Below are 23,320 nucleotides of genomic sequence, written 5' to 3'. Positions count from 1 at the left end.
AGCAGAAATGACGTACATCGTTTTATTTAGACGCGTGGAAGAATGTTACGTTCCCCTCTTTTCCCGTTCATGTTGTATTTTGCCCACTCATTGTACGGCGCAAAACGAGTGTTCGACATATGGTTTAAAATCAGCTCTCCCTCCCCAGCCATAACTATCCGATCGAACTAAATCACAGCAACTTGAAATTAGATGAAATATTCACGAGGCTTCCTTTCCAATTAAAATCTTATCCCTTTACAACTGAGATTATTAGGGTATTGGGGGCAGCACAAAAGAGATTCTTTTCGCTGCTGTACTCATTTTTTGTGATCCGATATTTGTCCCTCTACGTAAGAACAGTGTTTCTGATTCAGCCAGAGTTCACACGAACTTGTACGCACTCCACGTTCCAAGACCGAGGGGACAGTTGATCCAGTAAGGAGTTCTGTGAAAGAAAAACAGTCCACCTGTTACCAAGACGAGACTAGTCACTAGACTTAAGAGACAAAAACATGCCTTTTTTTAAGAAAACTTGTACGCAATGTCTTTGCAATCGAATAAGTTCCCCCAAATTATGGTTGTAAAAAATACACCAACTAATAAAACAAGACAAAACTGGAGGAAGAAACGCGATTTATCCTTGCAGTTTCCAAACACCAACATCAGTAGAGAGCGAAGAATGGGGGTGGACTGGCATCTCCAGAGAATATAATCAACTCTTCCAGTATGGAGGAGAGGGGAAGGGAAGGTATTGTTGAGTAATCAAGCCTCTCTCCCATCCCCAAGGAAAAAGACGACTGAGAAGCTATCCCAAAATGAATTCCTATCCTCATAACACTTTTACCAGGGTTGCCACACGTCAGGAAATGGTCAGGGGGAAAAACTCACGAATAGGGAAAAGCCAGGGAGTTTAAATCTTGAGTCAGGGAAAATTTACATTTTGAAGAAAAGACAGGAAAAACTGAAATTATATCATCGCTGATTTAACTTTTGAAGGCTGGAAGAAGTATTTCAGGCCACTGTGATCACATGATCTCAGCGATGTTTTCCCTCGACAAAGAAGGCAAATATGTTGAGAAATCATCAGTCCTAAATAAATGGATAGATAGGATGGCTGTAAGGGGAGGCTGGAGGACGAGTATTGTGACATTTTATAATTGTTTGGTCAGGGAAATAGTATTTTTGTTAGGGTTTAGATTACTTACGCTGTCCCTTGGACAGATTTGTGTGGCGAACCACTCCTGACTGTACAGACACATCAGAAGTCCATTGCCTACGATGAGCGTGATCCACATGAACACGTTCCACACCTGTGACACATTCCCGTGTTTCTTTGGTTTCAAAAACACAAACGACACTGAAACAGCAAGAGTCAAAAACTCACATAAATGACGTGTTATAGTCACTAAGTACGTCGCAATAATTGTCACGCAACGGTTTGAAAGAGCCTTGCGTGAGGACTCAAATAACGCAAACAAAGGATGTATTAAGACTGGGATCAGATGCAAAAAACTGCCTGAAAGCCTGCTCGCATGCTTACCAACCTGCCTGCCAGCCGGATTAACGGCCGGCCTGACGGACTATCCAACCGACCGAGCGAGTGATTTTTCTCCCCCAAACTAACTGCTATAACTAGGGCGTCAGACTACTTACAACCAAAAACACCAAACAGGAAGAGCAGCATTGGGTAGAAGAAGCGAAAGGCGAACATCAGAACATATTCATGAACAATGGCGGACAAGCAAAACACGGACACAGTCGCAACTTGACGGTTCTTGATAATCTGGAGATAAACAAAGAAGTAAGCTTTGTGATTGGACTCTGTTTCTGCTGATTGCCAGCATAAATCAATAAAAAGCCAAGCAGACAGGTTTTGAGATTAAAGATGTTCATCAATGAAGGATTCATTCATCTTGGTGTATCAACAAATACTCAGAGCTAACACAGTGAAATCTAGTTCGTATAGTGTGATCGTCCGGGTGAGTGTAGTTCTGAAAAGAACTGTTGTTGGTGACTGACGTTTCGACAACCTGAGCGGAAGTCATCTTCAGAGTCAAGTGACTGACAAACACTATTCACTTGACTCTGAAGATGACTTCCGCTCAGGTTGTCGAAACGTCAGTCACCAACAACAGTTCTTTTCAGAACTACACTCACCCGGACGATCACACTATACGAACTACTGATCCTCCTGGGTTCAAACCATTTGGAGTGAAATCTAGTCAGTTAGAAGAATTGATAGTTAGATTGAAACACAATGCCAGGATCATCTGAGGGTGTGTCACTCGGTTACTCCATTAAGGGTCAAAATAAAGATCGTACCCACGTCATGTTGCAGCTGAGATGGCCTAAAGAAAAGTTGAACCATAGGTGAGGCTCTAACAGCCATTCGGAGGGAGCGAATTAACATGTGGCCTGCAAAGCTAGGGTTCTCCCATTTTGTTCAAAGGAAAAACATTTTGGAGGGGGATGAGGTCTTGCCCTCGCGCCAATTTTCGCGCGGCCAAGGTTTCATTCTTATGGCAACACTTCCTACGTAAGCTAAATAATGTGCAACAAATCTTAAGTAAAATATGATAACTTTTACAATCTCAGTAAGCTATTTTATACAATATCTACACCTTAACCATGTCCTTGTATATGTACGCATACAGCCAGTCATGTACCACAACGTTCCAAGAGCGATAATAATCTGCATATGAATTAGAATTCCACCAGTCCTGTCAAAACCAAATCAAAAATATGTTCATTTTGGGGCACTAAGAATGTTTTTGATCAATTCTCCATAAATAGCCACCGAACAGTTTCTGGACAAGATTTGGAAATTCAAGATTTGGAAATTCAAGATTTGCCTGCCAAATGTTTAAAAATTCAAGACTTGGAAACTCAAGATTTGGCCTGCCAAATACTGAAAATTTAAGATTTGGAAATTCAAGATTTGGGTTGCCAAATATTGAAAATTCAAGAGTTGGTCTGCCAAATAGTGAAAATTTCAGATTTGGAAATTCAAGATTTGGCTTGAAAATAAATTATTTAACATTCAAGAGTTGGAGATTCAAGAGTTGGAGATTCAAGATTTCGCTTAAAATATTTAAATTCAAAGACTTGGAAATTCAAGATTTGGTCTGCCAAATTTTCCAATTTTAAGACTTGGACATTCAAGATTTGGCTTGCCAAATATCAAAAATTCAAGATTCGGCACTTCAAGATTTGGTAGGCCAAATATTGACAATTGAAGACTTGGAAATTCAAGATCTGGCCCGCCAAATATCTAAACTTTAAGACTTCAAAATTCAAGATTTGGCTTGCCAAATATAGAAAATTCAACATTTACAACTTCAAGATTTGGCCTGCCAAATATCGAAAATTTAAGATTTGGAAATTCAAGATTTGGCCTACCAAATATTGACGATTACGGATTTAGAAATTCAAGATTTGGCTTAAAACTATTTCAAAATATTGTATGCCAAATAATGACAACTGAGGGTTTGAAAACATTCAAGATTACAAATATCGAAAATTCAAAATTAGGAAATTCAAGATTTGGCCTGCTAAATATTGAAAATTCAAGATTTAGCCTTCCAAATATTGAAACTTCAGGACTTGGAAATTAGATTTAGCCTGTCAAATATCGAAAATTCAAGATTAGAATATTCAAGATTTGGCCTGCTAAATATTGAAAATTCAAGATTTGGCCTTCAAAATATTGAAAATTCAGGACTTGGAAATTCAAGATTTGGCCTGTCAAATATAGAAAATTCAAGATTTAACCTACCAAATATTGAAAATTCAAGATTCTGCCTTCCAAATATTGAAAATTAACAATTTTGAAATTCAAGATTTTTGGCCTGCCAAACATTGAAAATTCAGGATTTGGAAATTCAAGATTTGGCTTGAAATGATTTAAAATTAAAGAATTGAAAATTCAAGATTTGGAAATTCAAGATTTAGCTCGCCAAATATTGATAAGTTAGGATTTGGAAATTCAACATTTGGCCTTCCAAATATTGAAATTCACGATTTGGAAATTCAAGATTTAGCCTGCCAAATATTGAAAATTTAAGATTTGGAAATTCAAGATTTGGCCTGCCAAATATTGAAAATTCACGATTTGGAAATTCCAAAAAAATATTGAAAATTCAAGAATTGGAGATTCAAAATTTTGCGTGCTAAATATTGAAAATTCGAGATTTAAGAGTGCCAAATGACCAGTAAATGCAAGGCTTTGTAAGAGGCGAGACTAGCATTTTCCCTTTCACGTTTGAGACATTTTTGACTTTTTAATTGCAAGATTTAGAGTTCAATGAAGTGTTTAAAAAAACAAGAATGTGACAATGTAAAGACAAAAGGTTTTTAAAGGACAGAAAATCACAAGCTAGGAAAATAGTCATCAACAAACCTTGTAGAACATCCTGTCCGCAAATCTGGTCATTTCTGCAAAGGCATTCAACCAGGAATGAAGGATGGCGAAGAAACCAAGGACAAGGACCATTGTGCCTGGCAGCATGCAACTGAAGACTGAAAGGGTGAAATGCCTGCAAAAATAATGATTGAGCAATCTTAGCTTGGGCGAGCCACTCTATGGGCAAAAGTTTCAGACCATCTAAGCCAAAAAAAATATTGATTACTGAATAATTCCTGTCCTGAATATGCCCTGAATATTCCCTATGCCAAAACTGGGCTGAGTGATATTTTTTCAAAGAATATTTGAAGAATAATCAACACAGTAGCCTCCATTTGACTTTATATCAAGGATATTTTTTGTTGGACGTTACCTGTTCCTTGAAGTTTACAGTTTTCTTCGAGCTTCGCTCTTAGAAAACCGTTTGATTCTCACAACAGATTACGCTGGTGGACAAAAGTCCATGCACATTTTTCCGACAGATTACCTACAGCTCAGGGAATAGAGATTGAGATGCTGGTATGTACAATACCTAGGTCCACCATGCATGCAGAGAAGTGAACTCACAACACTGTGAATATAACACAAACTTACAGAAGTGTAGCAGCTCTTGTAAGCTTGTAATTCTATTCATTGTTAGCAGCTGTTATTGTTTTAGGGCTAGGGGCATTGTTTCTGTTGTTTGTTCTATTGTTCTCTCAAAGGGTAGCGAGCCATTCATGTGAGACCTTACGACAGCTGCTACATCACCCCAAACTTACTTGAAACTCCATTGTCCCTTTCCAATACTTCTAAACACAGGTACACAGAAGCGAGCAAACACATAGTAAGTGTAGAAGATGCAGGCCAAGGTCTGGAGGGAATTGGATACCACATAATTCCATCTGATATAAGGAGTCCTGAAAAATTATTAACATAACCATGAACGAGTTGACTATTATGAAACAGAGAGTAGAAATGACTGTGAAAGAAGCAGAAAGGCTGAATGAAACTGTACATGATCAATCCCATGTGAACTAACTTCAAACTCTGGGAAAGTTTAAACCCACTGAGCACCCCCAAGGAGCTCTGTCATAATGTGATTAAGTTCAAATTATTTTCTGTGCTGTACAGTAATGTTGCAGAGGAAATAAATTTCTAAAAAATAATTACCTAAGGTAGTTCTAAAATGTCTGAGAGAAACATCCTGGACATTAAACCAAGGCAAGCCTGATAGAAGACAAAACTTTCAACATTTTATGCCACATTTGTCATGACACCATCTCTTACATAGCAGCTCTAAGATGTATTAAAGGGTACAGAGAGTAAATATTTAATTATTTGGCGAGTTGGTTTATCATTGTTTCTTTTACAACAGCAACATTCAATTTGTGTGCTTTGAAAGTATTACAACACAAATTTGAGTTTGCTGTTTTTAATAATGTTTTTTTTTTGTTTTCTTTTTACATTTGAGCTTGCACACTGGGGGTGTGGTTAATCAACAAGTGAAGCTTATAACAAGAAATGATATTATTTTTAAATGCTTACATTGGGTACTGGTCTCTGTAGATAAGAGTAGGGCAGAAAAGAAAGTACAAGTATTGTCCAAACTCTGGCAAAGGTTGATTCTCTTTCACTGTTTTGTCTCGGTTTGTAGCATTGTCTCTGCCCTCATCAGCTTGATCTGCTTCTGCTGGCGGATCTGAGTCGTCTTTTAGCCATCAGAAGAAAAAGAAATAAATGACAATCCATGAAGAGCAATTCAAGACTCAAGCCAGAAACTGTAAGGGTTGCTATTTAATAGAAACTTGTTTACCTTGTGTTCTTTCATATGAAAGGACCTTGGGTGCACTTTCTCTTACAAATGCATGAACTTTGAGCATAAAGCGAATCTAGTCATTAACAGCAAAAGAACAGAAACTATCAGCATCAAATAAGCTTTAAATTAAGTCAGTAGTTAATTTGTAAATCATGTCAAACTATGAAAATTTACTTTCTGTCGCTAGTTCTAAAGAAAAGGTAAATGCACTTAAATGCAATTTAACTATTAAGTTACAACAAAGACCTGGCATTCATCAGGCGGACAGCGCTTCTTGGATGTTAGCGCAGGTACTGTGCCCCATCAAAGTAGAATGTTCAAGTGCTGCATAGTTTGAGCAGTTTTTCAGTAAGCTCCAAGTTATTTTACCTCTTCTTTTTCTGCACCTCCCTCCCAATTCCTTTTTTCTGTTGTTTATTTAGTGTGCAGTGGCTGGAGGTTGTCTGTAAAATAGCGCCCTTTTCTCGTTTTTACAAAGTTATGGAAGAACATTTAGATATAAATGGACTATAAAATTCTTGAGAAGACTTAAAGTAGGATATTCACGGTTTTGCGACTGTAAAACAACAACAACAACAACAACAAAAAACAGAAAATGTTGAAAAAACTGACGAGTGCATGCACACAACAAGGAAGTCCAATCGACAATTCAGTCCGCACAATTTTTCTAAAGCATAAAGTTAAATACAATGTACAAAAACAGTTGGAAATGGTTAGCTGAAGAAAATTATCTCATAGAAATATTGAGCTCATAATCTAATTGTTAATTAGTATAAATCTACTAGCACTCTATCACAAACACCATCCTCTGATTAGCTACTGTATGCTACACACTATCACTATTGCAGATAGTGAGTACCCTGCAGTGTGGTTGTTAACAAAATGCTGGCCACTTTTTTTGCATATTCAAAGTGTCTGTCAAGAGGATTGAGATGCAGTTTTGAACAACCTTTAGATTTATCCTAAAACAATTTGTGCCCGACAGTTGACTTGCGCTGCAACTGCGTCAACTATTATGCAATAGAAATCTCAAGCTCATAATGTAATTGTTAATTATATACTGAGGACTTTGCTATATACAGGTTCATTAAATCAAGGTTCCACGGAAGAAAAGTCTGTGCATCACTAGCAACAGAACAGTAAATCAATAAGTAAACAAAATACAAGATATAGATGTGACCCGCCTAGATTAGCCCAGGCTACCTGCAGGTTCGTGCTGTTGCTATTGTTAAGCTTTTTTAACTTAATGTGTATATTTATTTCTGTAAAATTATAAATACGTGAGTCATAATAATAAAAGTTGATTCCATGTCATGCCACACTCCATACCTGTTCTGCAAGTATGATGATAGAAGACGCAGGTGGCAAGTTGTGCTGGATAACTTCCTGGACTGGGAATATTGCGAAAACAGTCAAGTAGGTAATGTACAAAAGTAGCCAGCATAGATCTGGAAGGGGCAGCCATGAATGTCTGTTTGCATGCCAAGCAGAGAAAATTGGAAAGGCAAACAAAGCCATTGCCTTCATTACAAGCCATATGCTGACGACGGTGGAAGGTTTACCAAATGCCCATTTTAGTATTGAGAGTTCAAGTGAAAGGCTGCAAACGAAAGTAGAAGTTAACTTAAATAAAATTAATAAAAATATATTTATAACAAAGTTATACATGTACATAACCATCTTAGGACTGACTAGGAAGCTGGAAGTGTTGGGTTTGAGGAAGGAGATAACTCAAGAGCATGGACCACCCAAAAGTACCCTTAGAGTCATAACAAGAACAAACTCTACACACAATGACATAATTATAATGCCAGGTCCAAGATCGGAACCCACACCACATTGGTGGAAGGGAAGCAAGCATGTTCACTGCTATGTCATCCCCACATAGAGAATAACTTAAAATCTAGCACTATTACAAGCATATCTCCAATCCATCCATCTGTAGATCACGTGGTACTAGTTCTAGTGGATGGTGGAAAAGGAAATGACGCTAAAAGGAAAACCTCTCCAGAGCATTATCCCAATCACGTCAACAGACCAGCAAGTGTGGAGAGATCATGTTGTTGCCCCAAATGCCACCTGGCATATTGGACATGAGAGAATCTCTTTCACTCTTCTTTTCTTTATCATGATTAAATTTTAACAGCTAAGATCTACAATCTTACCTTCCTGAATCAATGTAGTCATAGACTACAGTATTTATAATGAACACTATCAGTAAGGCTACAAAGATGTTATAGATTGTCTTGATGTGATTGACTTCTAGGAGTTCTCTGAAGGACAAAAATCAAAAACCTTACATTCACAATGAATACCTCTGCATACAGTTGAACTCTGCTGTCTTGAAGACTTAATGGAAATGAAGAATAGTTTGAAATTTGGGGGGTTAGAGATCGCTGATAGTAAGTGACTGAAAAAGTGTATCCAAGGGAAAAAGATTGGAGTTCAAGGTAGCTGTTAGTTCAAGACAACTGAGTTCAAGTTCATGAGTTTTATGTAATTACGTACACACCACAACTGGTCAAAACAATTTTATGTTCAATTTGATAAGTTAACGCCAAGAATCAACAGTCAATAGTTTGATAAGGAACTGTTGTACTGTGAAAGCAGGCAAGTGAAACACTTTTATAATTATTATTTATCAACAAGTTTATAAATGTACATCAACCACCACAACGAGCTTGTAATAAGCTGATGTAAGACTTTCATCAGAGCTATTCGAACCATAGTTAATGGAGGGGACTGGTTATGAAGCCCGGCAAACATCAAAGGAGCAAACAAAGATTTCAAGATTTATGTTGGAAGGTACCCAACTGTGCATAATCTTTTGTTTTGCGTTCATACACTATGCATGAATTACATTTACAACCAAAACGTTTCTAATGGTTAGTTCCTCAGTACAGAGTGAACAACTATAATTGTATTTTGTGCAAGGTCAAGGCCAAAAAAGCAAACAAAAAACATACAACAAAGAACTTTGTCGGGCTTCATAACCATTCCCCTCTATTAACTATGTTTGGACAAAGGGTTAATGCTTTTCAAAACATCAAAATATACAAACTTCTATCCTGGATATTTACTTAAAAAGGTATCAACTCCACATTGATAAATTAAGCTAAAAGCCAAATGTTGGTTATAAATGTACTTACGTCAGTACTGATTGTCGTGGAACGAATACTTTATTTCCATTTACCTTGTCTCTGAAAATACAATCAAGCCAGTGTTACATAACCGCAATAAATTATTCACAGGGCTTAAGAAAGTTGGGAAAAGGTTTCCATGACATGTAATATTGGGGGATTAGTGGTGAGTGGTTGAAGTTTTTTGCTGAGACTTATTGATCAGTATTAATCATCTGCAAGTCAGTTGACATATCGAACTATGATCTTGTTTTGATATTGGAGCCTGACTAGTCCCAGGTTTCCACCTTGCACAATTTCTCACTGAACTAAAATGAAATTTCACATTTTCCAATGGCTAAAATGAGATGAAGAAAAAACTACATCAGTTAAATTTTTTCAATTTCCGCATCACAATCTCAGGTAGATTTTTGATCAAGTAAGTAAAAAGGATATCTGTTATATATACTTTAACTCTACAACTTAGTAGTATTATTCATTAAGCATCAGTCAATTTGAAACTTCAGCATATTTCCTCCTCCCCATTGATATTAGTTTTGAATATAACATAAAGAATGCAAGCCCAAGGATTGATAACATTGTTGAAAACCAAGATTTGGTTTATTACAGATATGCAAAAAAGATTGCTACAATATTTCAGCTCTATTTCAGAATCATATACCCCATTCACACCAACTAAACTAGTTTAACTAAATGAGGTTTAGGCTTTTCCAATTTGTCAATTTACGCTTTGCAAACAAGTTCAGAAGACAAAGTTTTAAACCATCTGGCTACCTTATTTTTATCAAACAGGTCTTTACCTGGTTAAGTTGTGGGGTGTGCTTTTTTTTTTTTAATTTGCCCGAACAATTACAACAACTACAATTAAACTTACACTACAGTTACAAAAAAAAAAAAAAAAAACAGTCTAAGGAGTATGTATCTATGCATTACAATCTACACATTACATAAAACAAACTTACAGTCTGTTACTTACAGAAAAAAAAGGACTTTAACTAACAGCTTTGGGTTACATTGACATGCAATGTGACAGACACTATAGAAAATAATACAAGTACACTAATTACAAGACATTATTATATGGCTTTGGCTTGTGGCCGATATAATGCGCGCTCTGATTGGTTAATTGTCACTGAATTGTAGGGCATTATTCTCCTGTAATGCCCACGGGCCGATTACGGATTATGCAAATTAGGAAGAGCCCGGTTCTGAAAATTCAAGCACATTGAAGCGATGAAAGCCGATTAAAATCAGTACGAGAATAGCAGTAGCTAAAAGTTTAGAGATATTTCTTTAATAAAATTTATATAGATGACTTACCAGTCGGTAACCTTGGCGGACACTAGTGAAAAACAATCAAAGTTTGCCTAGTCTTAAGTAAAGCTAAAATCGCTAAGTAAAAAATCTGCCATACATCCTGAGCAGAACACCACAAAGAAACTTATAAGTTATCATCTTAGTCACAGCAATTACCGAAGTATTGAACTCCGTCAAAGTTCTCGTCAAATAGATTCCCTCGCTTTGACACAAGCAAGTGTAAATCAGCTTCCAGGATCATCAGATGTAAACAATCGGGCGGTTTCTGTCGGTAGCAGTGTTTCTGATAACTGCAGACATTCACAAGGCTTGAAATGTTCATCCATAAATCCCAGAATGAAGAAGGCGAAGATATGTTGTCGAAAGCGAATGCGAAGATTGAGTTAAGCTTATTTTGAGCAGTGCATTCTGAAGCATTAGTATCTTCTTTCACCGAAAGACGGTTGGTTTGGACAATTTTGAAGCACTTGCTGTCTTTTCTGTATCCGTTGACGTTTCGCCCCAAAAGTCGGAAAAACTTCCCCATCAACTTGTGGTACCACGATACTAAAATACGTTTTTGAGGCTGTGACAGTGACTTTTCCGTAAAGAAATGAGTGTTTTTAACGGAATACGTAATACAGTGGTGAAATTCACTGACTATGTAGTTTTGCCCTAGGTTTGAGACGATGAATGAATCGGTAGACGCGCACATCGCCGGATGTAAATTGACGACTTCCGCTCGAATGATTTTTCTCTTTATTGATATGATGAGCCATATAATAAACAACTTAATAACCTCGACCGTTCGGTCGTTACGGGAAAATCTCAAACCTCAGCCTACTGTATTGACCTCGCTATCGCTCAGTCAATACGGCAAGGCCTCAGTTTGAGATTTTCCCGTAACGACCTCACTCTCGGTTATTAAGTAGTTAATAATTATTACTAAAAAACAATAGAAAGGTTACACTTGTTGAGGCACGCTACCTGAAATTAAAATATTCACTTAACAAAATTTAGCATACATTTCCATATTTCTATTTCTATGTGGGGTGTGCATAGTATGAGAAACTAATTTTTATGCTTATGTAGTTAAACCACTTTTAAACATGGTTAGCATGTTGGTGTGAACAGGGTAATAGTCATGTGGTAAGAAAAATTAAAAAAAGATCTAACCCTCTAGAGTTAGATCTTTTTCTTTGATCTGTTTGATTACATCACGTTATGTCATTGGTTGTTTGTACACCTAATAGGCTTGATATATTACTATGACTCTGAAATTAAGAGCGGAAGCATTGTCAGTAGCAATGAAGGCATTCCTTTTGATCCATCCAAAACATTTACAAAGCACAATGTTGTCTCTTGATGCATTGTGCAAAAATTCACCACGATCTCGAGGCAGCAACTTGTTTAAATCTGCCTTACCCCTCCCATAGTATGTCAAATTCCCCATGGTAAGAAAACCACTGATGTCAAGATACATCGACTAGTCAAAATATATCACTAGGATATGGCTGAGGAAATGTCTCCATTTGATCAATACATTATACTTTTGTAAAGAGCACAGAACTGTAATAGATATCATAGGTATACTTAAACAGTTTTATACCTGTTGTAAAAAACCGGTCATTATTATTACTACTATGTACATTGTACAAACATCAGAGTTATTTCCATGCTTGGCTGATTACCAAGCCTAAACATTTCCTGAACAACAAAAGAGAGACAGCAATGTTTATCCTAGGCAACTTAAACATGTTTCAAAGCCAAAACATGTTTGCTACAACAACAAAATCAAATAAAACATAATAAAAATTTCCCTGATATCTTTAATTTCCAGACAGTTAACCACAACCAAAATTATTTTATATCAGTTTCAAGTTAAACAAACTTTGCATTTTGTAGCATCCTTGGCAGCATATTATTAAAATAGCATACAAAAAGGATCAAATGGCTAAAAGTGACCAACATATAATGCTCCAGCATCTAAATAGTATACTAAGCATTAAACTATCAGCACAAATTAGAAGTCATTACTATTAAACCATACTTTTCGTGACATTTGCCATGACCAACAGGGAGAGGAATGACTTTGCCCTAAGGCATGCTACATAATTGGGCACCAATATTTTTTGGCGAAAATACATTCATTTCGTAAATACAAAACGTAGATTATTAGAAATCTGGAATTTATTAACCACACAGCAAATTAACCTGCGAGGAGGATCACCTTTGAGTCACATGTGCGAGTGGCAAAGAGATAAGCCATCCAGAGGGAAGGAGTCTGGTGAAGGGATGCTAAGAAAGTGAGCCTGCCTTGATCTCTGTAGTTTTTTCATCTCTGCTTTGCCTGAGTGAAGTGAAATACCATTGGTCGAAAAGTGGGAAAGGCGAGAAAACTGTCAATCTATTATGTTTGATGAGGAGAGATTAGATCCCCATGGAGTCGGTAATTTACCGCACTTTCTCACAATAAAAAATAAGTCGTCCACATTTGGAGTCAGAGGAAGAGTTGAGCAGGCTCACTTTCTCGTCCCCGCGGCTTACGCGCTCGCTTGTGAACGTGAGCGTCCTCGCAGGCCAACAGAAAATTAAAACTCATCGCAAAAAATCACGACAGGTGGAACTAATGGACTCCACCAGAACTTATAAGAACCAAAATGAAGACGAAGATTCTTCAAAGGATCTGATTAACTGGGGAAAGCAGCAGATTTTAGACTAAACGTTTGCGTGAGCACGGCTGATGAGCGCAATTTTGTCGCTCAAGTTTTGACGTCGGTATATTCGCGCTTTCCAACCACCCGAAACCATCAAGTGTATAACCGCCCGTTCTGCTCTCCCTTAAACACGAAACTGTAAAGAAAATGAAGGATAAATTGACTACAGCGATTTGACTAATTGTAAATTTGTCTCCCAAAGCGTGAATATCGATGCGCCTCCAGAGCGAAAGTGCCACTTGTGTAACACTAGTACGTAAAATTCACGTATGCGGACGAAATAGCCCGCTGGTCTCTTAAGAGAGGTCGATGCTTCGTTAGATAGGGTCATAGTATCAATTTAGCCGCATGACGGAAATTTGCAATATTTTATAGGTGGCTTTACAAGATATGCTCGCTTTAATTGAGATGGTTTGACAATGTACTCACCCAGAGTAGATATGATCCCTCCTAGGCTCCAGAGAGTCCACATCGTGTAACACGTCGTCGATAAGGTCATTAAGCTGACCGTCAATTTGTTCTATTAACTCCGTTCTTAGTTGCTATCAAAAAAAATAATAAAAAAGTAAGCTTAAATATCAAATCTACGACATGAGTTCCCACGCGATGAAAGCGGAAAATTAAAAATGAATGAAGCTTGACGTTTTGCGAAGCCATATTCTGCGTAGTCCTTGTTAGATAATAGAACAATCGCTATTTTTTAAAACTTCCTTCTCGGCAAAATAATAAATTTTGAATTACAAACTTCAGTTTAAGCAAAACACTGTTATATGTACATTTATAGGAAGTAGTTTGTTGCTGTTGTACCTCCGCTCTTCGGCGAACCTCTTCAACACGCGCTCTTCCCATTTCGTCTTTCTTGTCAAAGAAATTGACCCCTACAAAAAAGAAAAAAACAGCAAATCCATCAAATTAATACCAAAACGTGTTAAAATTCCTGCCATTCCGTTTACCAAGACATTACCTCCATTTCTTTCATGAGTATGTTGTCTTCTTCGTAAAGTCGACATGATGTTGTAATTTTCGACTTGGTGACCACGCATCACAGCTGGCTGAAAAGGACAGAGCCGGGAAACTCCTTTCCGGTCACTGTCACGCACATAGTCACGTCAAAAAGCCTTTTCTGGATTATTTTTCTCTTTGAGTCGACATACGAATACAACACGGCTAAACTTTAACTCCAATTTTTCATAGAAATAGTTGGTAAAATAGTTTCTTTTTTCCATTCAAAAGCGTTTTTGGCTATTGTTATCGTGACACACTTCTTTCATGTTTACACGGATTATCTGATGTAATCTGCGTTCAAGGTTCAGATGTTATCTGGATATACCGGATGTAATCAAGTTATTATTTGATGAAATACTGTGAAAATCACCCACGGAACGATAAGCCATCACTACTCATAATACCAATCGGACTTGGGACAACCTCAAGAAGTCACGATTGAGAGGGAGGGTTGGAATTTTCAGTTTTGCGGATTTCGTCAATTTTTGGTTCGGTTTTGCGGTTTTTCGGTTTTGGTGCCTTGTGCGGTTTGCGGGTTTTTTCCAATTTAGTCTTTGGTTTCGGGTTTTTGTCAACAATAATGACGGTTTTTCGGATTTTTCTGTCCAATGCATTTTACGTTTTTTCTGGATTTGCCTACGAAGTTACACCCTATAGTCGCTAATCGCGCTAAAACTGTAATTCCAAGGGACTTCTTATAAAGCCTTCTACCCACACTTTCTTTTAGAGGAATGCATGACAAGCCTTGTCTCTTTAGCAGCTGTTATTTGGATCGTAATGGCTGCCAAGCAGACTATGAAGCTAAAGAAAACATCAAAACAGGGGACTATTTGTCAAATATCACGCGACTGGGATAATATCTTGTGGACTTTGACCTTAGACTCGGGACCATCGAGTTTCTATAGGTCGATTTCGAATTGTCTCCCCTTTTTGTCTCGGGAATAACATTGCACTCAATTGCTCCGTTCACGTGGAGTAACAACAAAGGAGAGACTGTTTGTTTGGTTGTAAAATAAAGTAGTTTGGCTGTAAAATACGACTGCCATTGTACCTTAACAAATGAAAATTCTGACAATGGCAATCAAATTAAACAAAAATTACCTAAAATCATTTTATTGTGCAATTTTTTTCAAGTTTCAAATTGTCTGTGGAGTCACTGACCGACTAACTGACTGACTGACTGACTAGCTGACTGACCGACTAACTGACTAACTCACTGACCGACTAACTGACTGACTGACTCACTGAATGTCTGACTGACTAACTGACTGACTGACTGGCTCACTGACTGACTGACTGACTGACTGTCTGATTGACTTACTGACTGACTCACTGACTGACTCACTGACTGACTGACTCACTGGCTAACTGACTGACTGACTGATTGACTCACTGACGTACCGACTGACTGACTGACTGACTGACTGACTGACTGAATGACTGACTGACTGACTGAATGAATGACTGAATGACTCACTGACTCACTCCCTGGCTCACTGACTCACTGAATCACTGACTCACTGACGCACTGACTCACTGACTCACTGACTCACTGACTCACTGACTCACTGACTCACTGACTCACTGACTCACTGACTAACTGTTTTGTAAACAGTCATTAAACGTTCCATGGTATACAGAAAATATTGCTTGCAGAGCAGAGCTTGGGCGGTACCCTTTAAGCATCGACATAAAAGCATCAATCTTCAGCTACTGGCAAAGATTGAAGCATTCCACTAACAACGTTTTGTTAGGAGAAGCATTTCAATATGCAACAAAACATATAACTTTCTTTGACATTCAACAGAATGAAGAAATCAAGTGTAAAATAAGAGAACCAGCAACCCAGCAACACATCAAGAATGCACGATTAGTTATAAAGAAAACACTCAAGAATCAATATTTACAGAACTGGCTTGAAACCCAGAATAGGTCATAGAAGTTCAAGAGAGAAATTTACACAAAAGGAAGTTAGAGAGTACGGCGCAATAAAGATAAACTATTACTATTACCATTACCATTACCATTACAATTACCATTACCATTGCCATTGCCATTGCCATTGCCATTGCCATTGCCATTGCCATTGCCATTGCCATTGCCATTACCATTACCATTACCAATACCATTACCATTCAGCCATTGCCATTGCCATTACCATTACCATTGCCATTGCCATTACCATTGCCATTACCATTGCCATTGCCATTGCCATTGCCATTGCCATTGCCATTGCTATTACTATTACTATTACTATTACTATTACTATTACTATTACTATTACTATTACTATTACTATTACTATTACTATTACTATTACTATTACTATTACTATTACTATTACTATTACTATTACTATTACTATTACTATTACTATTACTATTACTATTACTGTTACTGTTACTATTACTATTGCTATTGCTATTACTATTACTGACTCACCGACTCACCGACTCACTGACTCACTGACTCACTGACTCACTGACTCACTGACTCACTGACTCACTGACTCACTGACTCACTGACTCACTGACTCACTGACTCACGGACTCACGGACTCACGGACTCACGGACTCACTGACGACTCTACTCTTTCAGCAACCTTTCCTGATTTCGAGATGGCAGCATAGAAAAATGTTTATCACGGTGTACTAACCACCTTGGCTTACATTCATTAGCAGCATTATCCAGGGCCCTAACCAGTAACAAGTTAAACCGAGCCACTTGCCTCAGTCATTTTTTCGTTTTTTTTTTTCTTTCTTTTTTTTTAATAGTCATCGTAAACACCGTGAATACCTCAGTCACAACTTTTTCTGGTTACGGCCCTGATATCTACTTCACATACATTTGACATATCTCAGCAGAACGAATGTAGATAGACATAATGCTGCCACAGATACCCAGAGGCTGACCCCAGTGGATGGCGACTGTAAGCAATAAAAGCACTGACTCACTGACTCACTGACTCACTGACTCACTGACTCACGGACTCACGGACTCACTGACGACTCTACTCTTTCAGCAACCTTTCCTGATTTCGAGATGGCAGCATAGAAAAATGTTTATCACGGTGTACTAACCACCTTGGCTTACATTCATTAGCAGCATTATCCAGGGCCCTAACCAGTAACAAGTTAAACCGAGCCACTTGCCTCAGTCATTTTTTCGTTTTTTTTTTTCGTTTTTTTTTTTTAATAGTCATCGTAAACACCGTGAATACCTCAGTCACAACTTTTTCTGGTTACGGCCCTGATATCTATTTCACATACATTTGACATATCTCAGCAGAACGAATGTAGATAGACATAATGCTGCCACAGATACCCAGAGGCTGACCCCAGTGGATGGCGACTGTAAGCAATAAAAGCACTGACTCACTGACTCACTGACTCACTGACGACTCTACTCTTTCAGCAACCTTTCCTGATTTCGAGATGGCAGCATAGAAAAATGTTTATCACGGTGTACTAACCACCTTGGCTTACATTCATTAGCAGCATTATCCAGGGCCCTAACCAGTAATAAGTTAAACCGAGCCACTTGCCTCAGTCATTTTTTCGTTTTTTTTTTCTTTTTTCTTTTTTAATAGTCATCGTAAACACCGTGAATACCTCAGTCACAACTTTTTCTGGTTACGGCCCTGATATCTACTTCACATACATTTGACATATCTCAGCGGAACGAATGTAGATAGACATAATGCTGCCACAGATACCCAGAGGCTGACCCCAGTGGATGGCGACTGTAAGCAATAAAAGCACTGACACATATATGTTATGATACACATATACCATACGATAATATATACAAATGTAACATTACCTCTTCAGAGGACCCCTGAAGTAGTTTATGCAATAACCTCTGAACTTTTACTTGCAACTCACTGTCACATGGCATTCTTGAAAGCCGGGCATGTGAATGTCATTTAAGCGCGCGATGCTTTGTTCAGTTCACGCGCTGATTGGTTAATGCGAATAGGATGACATCATTGATTGCATTGTCCTCACGCGATAATTAACAGGCGCGAATTTAAGTCGAACATTAACAACGAAAACTGCCCCGATGAACTCGTGAAAGGAGGAGCGATGGATGCGGTACCCAGCAGCCGTTTTCTCAAGCTCGTAGCGTTGGGTTGCGGGGTATATGTGGCGAGGAAATTGTGCGTTATGTTCCTCGTGAAACCATGGAACAGGGAAGAAAATGGTTACGAAAGACCGCCACCTCGAGGAAATTATCCTGACCTGCGCCTCCATAACAATTTGATGGCGAATCACCTCACGCCAGAACTTTACGAGTCGTTGAGGTAAACAAATAACACAGACTGAGAAGTGATGCAAGTGATTTTCGTCACACTTTTAGAGCGATTTTCAGATGTGTAGTATTGGGCGCGAATGCATATAAACGCTGAACCCTGTCATTTTCCTATTTCAGCTTCGCAATAAAATATTGGAAGGCAGACATGTGACAAAAGAAAAACATTTTTGTCAGCTAGCTAAGAGGATAATCATGATGGAGCAATAGATTCTCAGAAAAAAAAGTGTGACAGTCAAAATGTGACAGTCACTTTGGAGAATTAAAAAATAGTAGGAAATATATTCAATGTTTGCCGTGTGTGACCGGCCAAATGCATCACATGGAAGTCGCAAATAATTTAAGTATAAGTTCGTTTTTATTTTTTTCCTCGTCTCCCATGGTTGACACCAGTGTTTTTTTTGTCCTACATTTTATACTAAGTAAAGTAATTTTAATTAATCAGACAGTGATTTTACATTTCTCGTTTCATTTTTGTTTGGTTTAATAGTTTCTGTTATCTTGTTAACCTTGAAAAATTGAACTGTGAGCTTCCGGGGCAGTTCTGGAAACCTTATTTGGGAGAACCTTGCGTTTCGCTGTAATTTAGTCTATCAATACTGTCTGAATCGGTAATGAAACAAAGCAAAGTCGCAAAGCGTGCTTGAGCAGGCTCGTAAAATTATCATACGGCAAAAAGACGTTTCATTTCATCATTCGACCTCTGAAAACTGAAAGTTTGTAGTTTCAGATTTCAGTTTTATGTTCTAGGAGAATAAAAGCGGAAAAAAAACTTGTTTTCATTTTCGAATTAAGAAGACATTTTTAGAACTTACAAGATGCGCTCACGGAGATCGCGCATTTTAGGACGAGTACAAATGCAGTTATAATATCCGTCTTTAAGGACAAAATTTCTTTCTCTGCTTCAGGAAGAATGGCAAGCATTCCGACGAAATTGCAAAGAAAATAGCCTGTTCACAGCTGACCGCTCTACTCACGCACCAGGGGGCTAAACTTGAGCACACTCATAAGTAAAAGTCAACTTAACAAATATTTGTAAATATTTTCGGAGTTACGACAATGTTTTTAGAAATGGGTGTTCGTTATTTTTCATAGGTAAAATTTCGCTCTTCAATCTTACAAATATTTTGTTAAAATTGACCATTTCAAAGATAGAGCGAATAATTTACCTCAGAAAGGTTGACCTTCAGTATTTCAATAGTTATTGAAATATTGAAGGCTGAAGACCGGGTGCGTGTTTATCGACAAGTACGCGAAAAAAGTCTGTTAACAAAGTGCATACTCACTTGTTATCATAAGTGGACTAAGTGTATTGGGACACTTATTTATTGAATCTGCAAACCACGTGGTATATTTAGCCCGACTTCTTTAAAAACACCTTTGGCACTAAAATATGTTTTCGTTTGTTTCTCTCATGTTAAAAATCTGAACAGGCATCTGACAACAGCTAGCGGTTTCACCCTTGACCAAGCTATTCAAGTCGGTGTAGACAACCCTGGGGTGCCTTGGCAGCGAACATCCGGGATCATAGCAGGAGACTGTGAGTCATACGAAGTGTTTGCACCTTTATTTGACGCCATTATTCAGGAATGTCATGGACACAAGAAAAATGATTTCCACCCAAGAGACATGGACAGCCGAAAGATTATTGATGGTCAACTGAACAGTGAATATGTGTTGTCTGCTCGATTGCATACACGGCGCTCCATCCGGGGCTATTGTTTACCAGCAGCGTGCTCCCGGGGCGCCAGAAGGAACCTCGAGGGTCTCATTCGTATGGTGTTCATGCGACTGGGAGGTGAGTGGAGTCAAGGTGAGGGACACTAATAGGGTGTTTCTAAGTTAGTCTCAGAGAAGTCCTTTGTAAAATGAGTCAAGAATTGTATACGTTTTATTTTATAATTGGGCTACTTTTATAAAATTAATATTCCTGATTATATCCAGCAGTTTCCAGAAACCAAAAATACAGTGGAATCACGAAACTTGATTTAAAAAAATCGGGTACACGTAGTTCGTTAAATAAGTCGAGGGTGAAATTCTGACGCTGTTCCACTGAGGGGCGGGAAACGACGCTTGGTTCGAGTTATCGGGAGGGTGGAAAAAAATTGGGTACTTCGTTTAACCTTGGTTGCCTCTTTATTTTATGCTTTCAGTCTGGTAGACCCCCGTTCTTCTTTCCAGTCTCTTCTCTCACGCTCCAGTAGTCCTGTCCCATCACGTTCTTTCTTTTTAACCTTTCCGGCTCCTTTGTTTGTCAGAAAATCTAGCAGGAGGTAAATTCTTATGATTTCAAGACCCAATATTACACGTTGCTTTATTTCCGTGTTCTATTTATTCTTTTTCGGTATTTCTCGTCTTAATTTTCAGGTGAGTTTGAAGGCGAATACAAACCCCTTTCTGAGTTTTCAGAGCCAAACAATTCAGTTAATGTTTCATGTCAACCCACGTCACCGCTAATCACGTGCTCTGGGCGTGCTCGTGACTGGCCCGAGTCACGTGGTATATTTCGCAACAAGGATAACACTTTCGTTGTGTTCGTCAATGAAGATGATCACGTGCAGTTCAGGTGCTTCGACAAAGGAGGCAATTTGCAAGGCGTATTTGATAAGTTGATTAGGGGCATGGCAGCGTTTGAGAGAGAGCTGAAGAAGTCTGGAGAGGAGTTTTTGTGGGACGATCACCTTGGTTACAAAGTGTCAGACCCAATCCACCTCGGCAATGCGCTTGACGTCAGAGTGCGCGTCAAACTGCACCATCTTTCGACGGTGAGGCATTAGTACTGTAAGTGTTGTTTTAAGTATATCGTTCGTTCAAACGAAATCCTTCGGCGACAGAAGGAATGCTATATTTATGGCGGGCTTCTGTCTAGTGCAATGTAGCTGTACGCAGATGCTGATCACCGAGGGATCTGATGAATAATAATATCAATTTCCAAAGAAACAAGCGTTAAAACTAAACGGTCGTCAGAAAGCCTAGTCGAGGCAGAGTCATAATCGGCCTTGGTATTATAGGATCAAATGTATGAAGAAAAGGGAAAGTAAACGTCTTATCGCAAAGAGGTTTCAGATGCATTATTGTTTCTGCGATATATTGCGATTCAGTAGTAAAGCTGATGGCATGACCTCCTCTGTCTCCTAGGACCCAAGGCTCCGATGGATACTTACATCGTATAAACTCGAGAAGAGAAGAGCTGGTATGCACTAACAATGCAACTCTTTCTTAATGAAAAGAACAATTCTCCTTACCGCAAGATAATCGTATAATGCATACACTAGCCATGTTCTAACTAAACGAGAAAGGGACTGGGTGGGAGGGACAGCTAAACTGCACCAGGCGTCCCTCCAAACCATACAAAGCGTTCTTAAAGCGTAGCTTTTCAAAAGTGTATTACATCTTTGCGTTTGAACCAAAAACATCGACATTTGGTAAACTTACCAACTTTCAGATGCTCTTTTAGGTACCAGCAATTGAGGCTCAGTTTTTCAAATTAAGCGACTTTAAATATTCCCACCCAGTCCCTTAGATTGTCGCAGCATCAAACTAATTTCCCCTGGCCGATGTGTTTTTTTTTTTTTTTCAATTCTTCTTACCTGTCTTATCGATAAACTAATGCTGTTGAAAGGAGAATCTTAATGTTGATCGCATTTTGTTTTCTTCAGGGATCTCTGAAGGGGAACTACTGTCTGGAGTCATGTACATCCACAGCACCCAGACACTTGGTGTAAGTGAGGTATGTCACTTTGGGAAGCAAGTAGAGAGAAGTTTTGTTGTGACTGAAGTTTGGTTTGTGATCATATAACTTGCGCTCTAATTGATTGTACTGTCGTTTTGTCCGTGACTACTTAAATACAATTTTACTTATCATTGGCTTTCGTTGCCTTTGTCTTATGTTTAAAAAAAGAATCAGCTGCTTGTTTTTGACATAGCTTGACGCGCACAAACCAGAAAGTTTAGGGAAGTGGTAATTAATAATTAAAATTTAAACCGTCTACTGGGGCTGAAGTTTTTCTTGAAACTTCTAATACTGGGGAGCTTTCTCTCACGTGTGTATCAGATTCTGTTAAAATACGAGACACTTTCTAGACCTTAAATATAAACAAAAGATGCGAATGATCGATTTTACAGAACTTGCAACTGTGGCGGTGGTGACCCTAAAATGAACGAAGTTGTTTTCAAACTTGTGTAAATTTGGACCTGCAATATATTAGACGAAACGGTCCGAAGAAAATGAAGGAGTTCATCCATGTTCATGTTTTATTACTCCCTAGGTACATTCTGTCCAGCGGTTATGTGATGGTGTTAATCGACTCATAGAGCTAGAGCGCATGCTTGAACGAGGAGAAGACATCGATAACGCTTTGCCTACGCCCCAGATTCCGCGCGGCCAATTTGAATTCAAGTTATAGGAACTTGTGTTTAATATATCGGAATGCTAATTAAGTTTTTTTTTCATGTCATTGAGTCGGAGAGGACAAAAAGAGTATTAAGAAAATATTGTCTTTTCGTACCTTACTTTCTTACTATATACGGCAAAACTGTGGGATCGTTCACTCAAAGCCATTATTTCACAGAACATGCGTGTTGTAAATTTAACTGGTCCAACAAAATTAGAAGAAGAAGAGAGGAGAAGCATTAAAGAAGTGTTTATTATTTATCTTCAGTTGTTCTG

The 23,320-nt window shown here is 38.3% G+C and overlaps 2 protein-coding genes across 4 annotated transcripts; one reads left to right on the top strand and one right to left on the bottom strand.

The window, feature by feature from the left end:
- Positions 1–8: 8 nt before the first annotated feature.
- Positions 9–14,396, bottom strand: LOC110064819 (sterol O-acyltransferase 1-like). Of its 2 annotated transcripts, none has more exons than XM_020771919.2 (14): positions 14,300–14,396; positions 14,143–14,213; positions 13,765–13,877; positions 9,332–9,382; positions 8,348–8,455; positions 7,512–7,782; positions 6,180–6,255; positions 5,912–6,074; positions 5,146–5,283; positions 4,382–4,517; positions 2,604–2,702; positions 1,636–1,765; positions 1,188–1,339; positions 9–427 (listed from the first exon to the last, which is right to left on the bottom strand). In XM_020771919.2, the coding sequence occupies exons 1-14, from the start codon at positions 14,376–14,378 to the stop codon at positions 353–355; spliced, it is 1,662 nt and encodes a 553-aa protein (XP_020627578.2). In that variant the 5' UTR covers positions 14,379–14,396; the 3' UTR covers positions 9–352. The 2 variants fall into 2 exon arrangements, with proteins under 2 accessions (XP_020627578.2, XP_089141916.1); XM_089285790.1 differs by having other exon boundaries at positions 14,112–14,213; positions 14,300–14,321.
- Positions 14,397–16,791: 2,395 nt separating this feature from the next.
- LOC110064739 (creatine kinase M-type-like) lies at positions 16,792–23,305 on the top strand. Of its 2 annotated transcripts, none has more exons than XM_020771836.2 (6): positions 16,792–18,643; positions 20,085–20,449; positions 21,019–21,416; positions 21,790–21,844; positions 22,311–22,381; positions 22,920–23,305. In XM_020771836.2, the coding sequence occupies exons 1-6, from the start codon at positions 18,426–18,428 to the stop codon at positions 23,055–23,057; spliced, it is 1,245 nt and encodes a 414-aa protein (XP_020627495.2). In that variant the 5' UTR covers positions 16,792–18,425; the 3' UTR covers positions 23,058–23,305. The 2 variants fall into 2 exon arrangements, with proteins under 2 accessions (XP_020627495.2, XP_020627494.2); XM_020771835.2 differs by having other exon boundaries at positions 20,085–20,464.
- The last annotated feature ends 15 nt before the right edge of the window (positions 23,306–23,320 follow it).

This window comes from Orbicella faveolata, unplaced genomic scaffold (genome assembly GCF_042242905.1).
Source record: "Orbicella faveolata isolate gen_17 unplaced genomic scaffold, um_ofav_v1 contig_13, whole genome shotgun sequence".
NCBI classification, from domain to species: domain Eukaryota; kingdom Metazoa; phylum Cnidaria; class Anthozoa; order Scleractinia; family Merulinidae; genus Orbicella; species Orbicella faveolata.
Note: the sequence above shows the minus strand (reverse complement) of the source record. Positions and strands in the feature narration are given on the sequence as shown.

What these genes read in the sequence shown, in the direction of transcription:
- LOC110064819 (XM_020771919.2), bottom strand. Translation starts at nt 14,378, where the DNA reads ATGCGTGGTCACCAAGTCGAAAATTACAACATCATGTCGACTTTACGA. An exon ending in TATACAAGGACATGGTTAAG is followed by an intron (nt 1,766 to 2,603) that starts GTGTAGATATTG and finishes GTTTATCTCCAG; the next exon opens with ATTATCAAGAACCGTCAAGT. An exon ending in AAATCTGTCCAAGGGACAGC is followed by an intron (nt 428 to 1,187) that starts GTAAGTAATCTA and finishes TTTCTTTCACAG; the next exon opens with AACTCCTTACTGGATCAACT.
- LOC110064739 (XM_020771835.2), top strand. Translation starts at nt 18,426, where the DNA reads ATGGATGCGGTACCCAGCAGCCGTTTTCTCAAGCTCGTAGCGTTGGGT. An exon ending in GAACTTTACGAGTCGTTGAG is followed by an intron (nt 18,644 to 20,084) that starts GTAAACAAATAA and finishes AAATCTGAACAG; the next exon opens with GCATCTGACAACAGCTAGCG. An exon ending in AGACACTTGGTGTAAGTGAG is followed by an intron (nt 22,382 to 22,919) that starts GTATGTCACTTT and finishes ATTACTCCCTAG; the next exon opens with GTACATTCTGTCCAGCGGTT.